Below are 7,795 nucleotides of genomic sequence, written 5' to 3'. Positions count from 1 at the left end.
ATTGTTTTGAGCCACAAAGCTATAATCAATTTTGAAACGCAATAAAAGTATGTTTGAATTTGAATTAAGTTTTGAAAATGAATTTTCAAATAACAAAATGGTCAGACACATCAGTATCTCTATCATCGAACAATAGAATAGACTTTGAATACTTTTACATGGCACGGGAGATATTGAAATTAAAATTTGAATGTATCAATGCCAAAACGCCAAGAAGAAAATGTAAAAAGATGGGAAAAAAATTAAAGAATAATTGGGGGAAAAAATGGAAGGCATAATTTTGTGTAAATATATCCATTTTACATATACCCAAAAAAAAAAACAAAAGATCCAGGGAGAGGGCCATGGCCGAAATTTCTTAGTTTCCTTTTGGATATTTTATACGATGATGATGATGATGATGATGATGATGGATGATTGCCAAACTTTTCCTTTTTTTTTTTTTTTTTTTTGGTTATATGGACATGTTCAGATCAATCCGAGGTTTTTTGATGGTGGGCAATGGAACAACAGAGTTGCAACGAGGACATCGAGGGTTATTTTTCATTACTAATACATACGATAAACATCCGGGACAACCCACCGCCATCGGCGCCGCCGAGTTTCTAATTTCCGCCGCTTCTTCTTCTTGAATTTCCTTTGCCGCCGCCGAGGATGAGGATGAGGAGTACGACGGCGATGAAGCTGATTTCCATAGCGAAGAGCGTTTCTTTACCAACTCCTTGTCGGCCCTTTCGAGAGCAGATTTCACCTTATCCAGAGTACATACGCTGGCGTAATTGGTCGACGGCGACGGGGACGATGTTAATTTCAAATCCAAACTGGTTTCGTTGAAGAGATTTAATGTTCGTTTTGAAGGAGACGGAGGGAAATTCAAATCCTGAAATTTGGATTCTGTTTGATTGATCATTTGGATTTGTTTTGAATCTGAATTCAGAGGAGAATCCGGTGTTTGACTCCTCTGTATGTAAACTTTTCCCGACTGCATAAACAAAACACACCAAATTTCATTTCGTTAAAAATCAAAATTTGATGATACGGCTGTTTTCTAATTCATACGAAAAAGAAGAAATTTAATGATTCCAGAGGAGAATGGATAATTAATCAGGAGTACCAAAACTTTATATAAATAAATAAATAAAAGAATTGAAGCATCGCAATTAATGTCATTAAAAGAATTTGCAATTTTTTTTTTTTTTTTTCCTTTTAGCCTAATTTCTCAAACAAAATATTGAATTAATTCCAGTAACCAATTGGAAAATTTAAAAGAAACAAACCTTCAAGTCGAGCCTTTTTTCCCAGCCGGTGGGAACTTGCAAATCGAGGTCTAATTCTTGAGAGTCGGTAAGGTTGGAAGATTGACCGAGCAAATCGCGAGTAACGAGAGCCGTTGAATCTTGGCCATTACCGAGGGCTGTGCGATTATCATCCTCCTTGTAGCCGGCGAGTACCCGAATGAGACTGCTGACTTCGGCAGCCATTTTTATAGAAACACAAAGGGAACCCCTTTTTCAAGTTGGGGTTTAATAATTTAATTTCTGATTATAAGAAAAGAAAAAAAGAAAGCAGAGAAAGAGAAGAAGACGAAGAAGAAGAAGAAGAGGGGGTGGGTGGTTGAATGAATGGGGGTTTGGTAATTGTATGTATGGAGAGGGGGGGAGAGCGGTGGGTATAGGGAAGGGAAATATAAGAAAGACGAAAATTTAGTGTATGTATTGAAGCGACGTTATGAAGTAAATCAATGAATTAATTTTTGAAAAATATTAATGGTGGGAGTGAAAAATGGAAATTAATTGTTCGAATTTGATTAATGATGGGAAAGTGGGAGAGTGGTGGAAGAGAATTAATTGGGACATTAAATGCCAATCACAATTACTACCACTCTTCTTTCCATCATTTAATGCATTTTTTTTCTCTTTGTTATCATCTCTTTTTTGTTTCTATTCTTAATTTTTTTCACGCCACTTATTTTATATTCTCACATTTTCCTCTTCTTTCTACCTCCCTCCTTTTTCTTTATTACTATACTAAAATCCCTCTTTTTCTCCTCAACTTTTTTACATTTTCATTTTCTTTTCCTCCTAAAAAGAAAAAACTACTTTTTTATTTCTTCTGACCTAAACAAATGTGACCATGGAATTTCTTTACCGTTAAGTTCATATTTTATGTCGAAACTATGTTTTTGTTAGCTTTTTTTTTGTTTTTGAGTTAATTTACTTTTCAAATATATATATATATATCTAAATTTTGATTAATACTAGCTTCTTGGGTTAGAATATTAACTTTTATTTAGTTAATTAATTCAAAATAACTATGAGATGGATTTTTTTTTCCGAAAAATTGAATTTTTTTTATTAATTTTAATAGAACAAAGAGTTCATAAAAATAAGTTAATTTAAAAAAATGGCACAACTTACTAAATTTGAGGATGGTAGAATTTAAGATGCAAAAGTTCAAAAGTAAAATTTTAACATTCTAAATGAAAACTAAATGCTTGAAATTTGGGGTAAGCTGTAATATTGTGAAATCAATAACCAAGAAAATATATGGACTGTTTTTTGTGTTCTCCCTTATCTTAGTGACTAGGAGTAGTTTTTGTTGGGTGTAGAAAGGTGAACTCAATGGAGCCATCAAAGTATTAAATGAAGTGGCTTTAGAGGACGTGTGGCTTAAGAAAAGCACTTTGACTTTCAATTTGATGATAAGAAGCCAACTTTTGTTAGACACATGAAATGGTTGCAAAGCCAAAGGGGTTATCGCAGTTGTTGGGTCCGACTTCGTATGATGGCAAAGGCCCCAAAGGGCATTGTTGCAGTTTCTACTCATCATCCCCAAATGTGTATTGTTTCCTTTGTACTTAATAAACTTATTTCATTTTATGTTTTAAATCTACTTCGTCTGTCTTTTCATTATCATTGTGATTATGATAGTTTGGGAAATGCAAATGTTGCTCTAACTTCAAATATCTTCTTAATTTTAACTTTGACTTTATTAACAAATCATCTCCTACCAATTTAATTATATGTTACTTAAATCAAGTCCTTCTCGTCTTTTACTCGTTTTTATGTCGTTTGTTTAAGTGTTAAATTATAACTAAGTTGTTACATAGTTTTTTTGGAAACTTTTGTAAATGTAACAAAATATCAAACTATTTACGGTTCATATAACAAATCTCATAAAGTTAGCAATTTTTAAATATTTCAGGTTTGCCCTAACGTTTTTCTTTTCTTCCTCGCGATTCGTCTTCCTCTTGTTATTTCGTCTTCACCTGCGATTTCGTCTTTCTTCTTTTCTTCTTTTTTTTTTCTGCGATTTCTTTTCGTCATCTCTCTTATTTTTCAATTCTTTATTTACGTCGTTTAATTTTTCCATTGTTTTTCTATTTTCCTCTCTTTTTTTTTCACTTTGATTTCTTTCCTTCATCTTTCTTCTTTTCCTTTTACAAGATCGTGTATAAAAAATTTTGAAAAAAAAATCATTTAGATTGGAGTAGCTAACTGTAAATGATCGTGTAAAAAAAGTAAACGATCGTGTAAAAAATAAAAGATTATGTGTAAAGAATCTTAAAAAAAATCATTTAGATTGGAGTAGTCAAATATAAACGATCGTTAAAAAAAAGTAAACGATCGTGTATAAAAAAATAAAAGATTGTGTATAAAAAATCTTGAAAAAAAATCATTTTGATTGAAGTAGCCAAATCTAAACGATTGTGTAAAGAAATCTAAATGATCGTGTACCAAAAAAATTAAAAAAATTGTGTACTAAATTTAAAAAGAAAAATCATTTAGATTTGGAATAGCCAAATGTAAACGATCGTTCAAAAAAAGTAAACGATCCTGTATAAAAAAATAAAAGATCGTGCACTACAAGAAACGGGGGTACTCCCGACGCACAAATACGTCGGCGAAAATGCAAAGAACGTCGGAAAAGGATATCCCGACGTACAAAACGGCGTCGGGAAGCACGTCGGAAGAAATGCGTCGCGAGAGGCTTTCCCGACGCCGTACCAAAGCAGCGTCGGGAAAGCCTTTCCCGACGTCGGGAGATGCGTCGGCATGACGGCGTCGGGAAAACCTTATTCCCGACGCCGTCTATGCCGACGCATCTCCCGGCGTCGGGAAAACCTGTTTTCCGACGTTTTTTTTCCCGACGTAATGAACGTCGGGAAATATTTTTTTATATATTTTTTAAAATATTTTATTTTTACTTTTTTCCTTATAATATTTTGCTCAAACATTCACAATGATGTTCGGATTGCTCAAAAAAATTTCGCGACGTTTTGGATTAAATTAAAATAAATTAATAAATATACAAACACAAATTAAAAAAATAGAATTAAAATTAATAATACGAATAAGTTGACTACAACAAAATATAGTTCTCAATATAGAAAAAACATAAACATAATGAAGCTAGGGATCATGTGGTGGTTCCTGTTGTGCACGAGTTAGGTCTTCAATCATCTTTTTCATAGCTTCCACTTGTGAAGCTAATGCTTGGTGATTTCTATCTTGTACTTCAATCCGTTCCAAAGCTTCATGAAGTTTAGCTTGTAATTCAATCTCTTTTTGTGTGGACTGCAAACAAGATGTCGACGAACTGCTTGCACTTGCCGTTCTGCGGGCCTTCGGCTTGGGTCCCCAACCAAGGCCTTTTGAGTAGCCTGGTCGTCTACCTAACACCTGATCGCATATCTCATCCTCAGAGAGTGGCTGACTACCCTCTGGGATAGGCTGGGATTGGAGTTCCAGCATTTGATTCTGCAACAAATTTAAAAATTATGTTAGGTAACGCGTAAAAATATATAATAAAAGTGGATAATTAATAAGGGTATAACTTACATGCGCATCCTCGGCGGCTTGCGACACGAATGTCCCAGCTCGAACGTGTGTTTCCCGGAACAATTCCACACGATCGACCGGCTGCCCTCTTCTTTCAGCGAGCTCATACTGTCGTTGTAGAAACGACTTGGACCCGCTACTATGATTGTAAGGCTGCTTCTGTTTAGCAGCCTTGTTTGTCCGTGATTGCTCCTGCATTAAAACAATTATATTGTTTATATCTTATACATATAAAAACTTGTTATCATAATTAATCATGACAAATACCTGGAATGCACGGCTGATATAATGGTCGCAGAGGAAGTGTCAATCCTCATCACGTCCAACCAATGCGTTTGGTGGGTTGGCACGAGCGTCCTCCAGGTCGCTGTACTTTTTGAAATGTTTATGACAGTCGGCCCGAAACTCTTTAAAGGTCGTGAGCATCTGATGCTCAACAAACCTGTTCATTGCTTGATCATTGAAATCAAGCACAAAGAATCGCTGCACATTACAAACATAACACATTAGATTGGCTAAAGTTAGATATGTTTCAAATGAAATCATATATAAATGTGTAGTGCATTTAATTACCTGGAGGTCGCCCTTGACGACCTCAATGTATTCTCTCCCAACGTCCGTCCACTTAAGACAGCGAACGGGAAATGTCTTTCGCACGCACACGCCTATCGCCTGGCTGAAGCGAACGGCGTGTGGAGAAATAGGCTTCTCCGCTCCAGGGGCGATCGTCATCGGAATGCGCCCATTTATTGCAACGTGGCGCTCTAACTCCAAGAGTCGAGACTGCGCACGTCTCCTAGGAGTCGGAGTCGTTTGTTGAGAAGAAGACCCTGCTCAATAAATAGACAATAACATTTATAGTTAGAAAAAAGAACATGAAATATTTGTAAGTTAAAATGAAGAAAATTCTTAGACTCACTCGTATTGTCGCCCACAGATGATGACCCTCCCGCGATGTTATTATCTAAATCGTCCTCAAACTGGAGGAACATATCGTCCGTCTCCATAAAATTTGATCGTCGATATGACATAATGGCTATGGACATAGAAAACAAACATTTTCAATTTAACTTAAACCTCCCTCTCCCCAGATAAGTAGTAATTCCATTTCATAATAATTACACGACCCCTGTACACAAGATAATCTTCCCCATAGAATTTCTATCAGATCAAGACATCTCGGTATAGACTTAAGCATATTCAAAAATCTCATGCTAAAACTTTAACTTTCTTAAGTTAGCATGCTTAAGAAAAAAAAAAACTCTTGCATTAAGCAAGTCTCAAATCTAGCTTTGCTTTAAATTATCTCTTTGCTCTAATATTTTCAGAAACTTAGCATTCAAACACATTCTCATAAATCTCATGTTTTAAGAAATATTTCTCAAATTGAATTCTTTAGAACTTCAATCATGCTTTCTCATAACTCTTTCTAAACTTGAAACTCATGCTTTGTAAATAATTTCATAAATCTAGAATATTCAAATGCTTAAACTCCAAGCATGCTTTAAAACATAAATTCTTAAATCAAGCTTAGAAATTCATTTTAGTCACTCACAACTTTTGGATAGGTTCTTGGGTTAGTATAACGTGAATTTTAGAGATATGTTGAGTAGACCCATTAAAACCATCCGTATATAAGATTGAAGAATGTTAAACATTTTGTATAAACACAAAATTAAAAGTTTATTAGGTATTTCTCAAAGTTCAAACGACTAAGTAATTAGAGATCCTAAATCACAATCTCAAATTCAATAAACACCCCCCCCCCCAATTCAATATAACCTCAAAAATCTCTACACATTCAAATTTTTTATCAATCTCAAATTCAATTTCAACTTCAATCTCAACGTCAATCTTAAATCCTAAAACCACTTCAAATTCAAATTCAACACTAAAACCTAAAACTAATTCAAAATCTATATCCTAAAACTATTTCAAAATCTAAATTCTAAAACTAATCCTAAAACTAATTAACTAAAGCAAAACTAAAACAAAAACAAAAAAGAACTTTAAACAATTTCAATAATACATACATTTTTTTAACTTTGAAACAAAAAAAACAAAAAAACAAACAAACCCTAAACTAATTTTTATCAAAAAAAACCCTAAAAAAACTAAATAAATTTACATATTTCACTTACCTAAAGTGGCAGACGGCGACGAGGAACAACGGCGAGGGCGGTCGGCGACGGACGGCGGCGGAATAACAGGAAATTTCAACGGCGGCGACTTCTTCTTCTTCTCCTTTCTTTTTCTCCTCCTCTCGGTTTCGGTTCTGTGATTCATAGAACTGAAACAAATTTAAAGGGGATTTCCCGACGCAGTGACGTGGCGTCGGGAAATCCCTCAAAATGCGTCGGGAAAAGGGGAATTCCCGACGCTCATTAAACCCCTTTTTCCGACGTTTCACGCGGCGTCGGGAAAAACCCCTATTCCCGACGCCTCTCCCGACGCACTGTTCACGGCGTCGGGAAAACCCATTTTCCCGACGTATTCTTGCCGACGCCTTCGTGGTGCGTCGGGAAAGATGGTTTTCCCGACGCAGCTCCCGACGCGTTGTTGAGGGTGTCGGGAAAGCCCTTATTCCCGACGTTCTTTATGCCGACGTGATTTTCGGCGTCGGGAATGCTCCATTTTCTTGTAGTGGTGTATAAAAACTATTGAAAAAAAATCATTTTGATTGGAGTAGCCAAATCTAAACGATCGTGTAAAAAAAAGTAAACGATCATGTAAATAAATCTAAAGGATCGTATACCAAAAGAATTAAAAAAAAAAATTGTGTACCAAAAGAATTAAAAAAAATTGCGTACCAAATTTTTTTAAAAAAATCATTTAGATTTGGGTCTCCAAATTTAAACGATCGTCTAACAAAATAAAATGATGAAATTGAAAAGATAAATTGTAGTCATATCTAAATGATCGCATATAAATTATAGTCCTATCTAAACGATCGC

General features: G+C 35.0%; 2 protein-coding genes across 2 annotated transcripts; both read right to left on the bottom strand.

The window, feature by feature from the left end:
* Positions 1 to 253: 253 nt before the first annotated feature.
* On the bottom strand, positions 254 to 1,879 carry LOC103489640 (uncharacterized). The gene is made up of 2 exons (XM_008448893.3): positions 1,278 to 1,879; positions 254 to 982 (listed from the first exon to the last, which is right to left on the bottom strand). Exons 1-2 carry the CDS (start codon positions 1,479 to 1,481, stop codon positions 455 to 457), a joined length of 732 nt encoding a protein of 243 aa, XP_008447115.1. The 5' UTR covers positions 1,482 to 1,879; the 3' UTR covers positions 254 to 454.
* A 2,442-nt stretch (positions 1,880 to 4,321) lies between these two features.
* Positions 4,322 to 7,080, bottom strand: LOC127149956 (uncharacterized). Its single transcript, XM_051086479.1, has 6 exons — positions 6,983 to 7,080; positions 5,761 to 5,877; positions 5,415 to 5,671; positions 5,109 to 5,324; positions 4,842 to 5,033; positions 4,322 to 4,760 (listed from the first exon to the last, which is right to left on the bottom strand). Exons 2-4 carry the CDS (start codon positions 5,870 to 5,872, stop codon positions 5,148 to 5,150), a joined length of 546 nt encoding a protein of 181 aa, XP_050942436.1. The 5' UTR covers positions 5,873 to 5,877; positions 6,983 to 7,080; the 3' UTR covers positions 4,322 to 4,760; positions 4,842 to 5,033; positions 5,109 to 5,147.
* Between the last annotated feature and the right edge of the window lie 715 nt (positions 7,081 to 7,795).

Source organism: Cucumis melo, chromosome 1 (assembly GCF_025177605.1).
Source record: "Cucumis melo cultivar AY chromosome 1, USDA_Cmelo_AY_1.0, whole genome shotgun sequence".
Classification (NCBI taxonomy): domain Eukaryota; kingdom Viridiplantae; phylum Streptophyta; class Magnoliopsida; order Cucurbitales; family Cucurbitaceae; genus Cucumis; species Cucumis melo.
The sequence above is the reverse complement of the archived record's forward strand: the minus strand, read 5'-3'. Positions and strand labels throughout refer to the sequence as shown.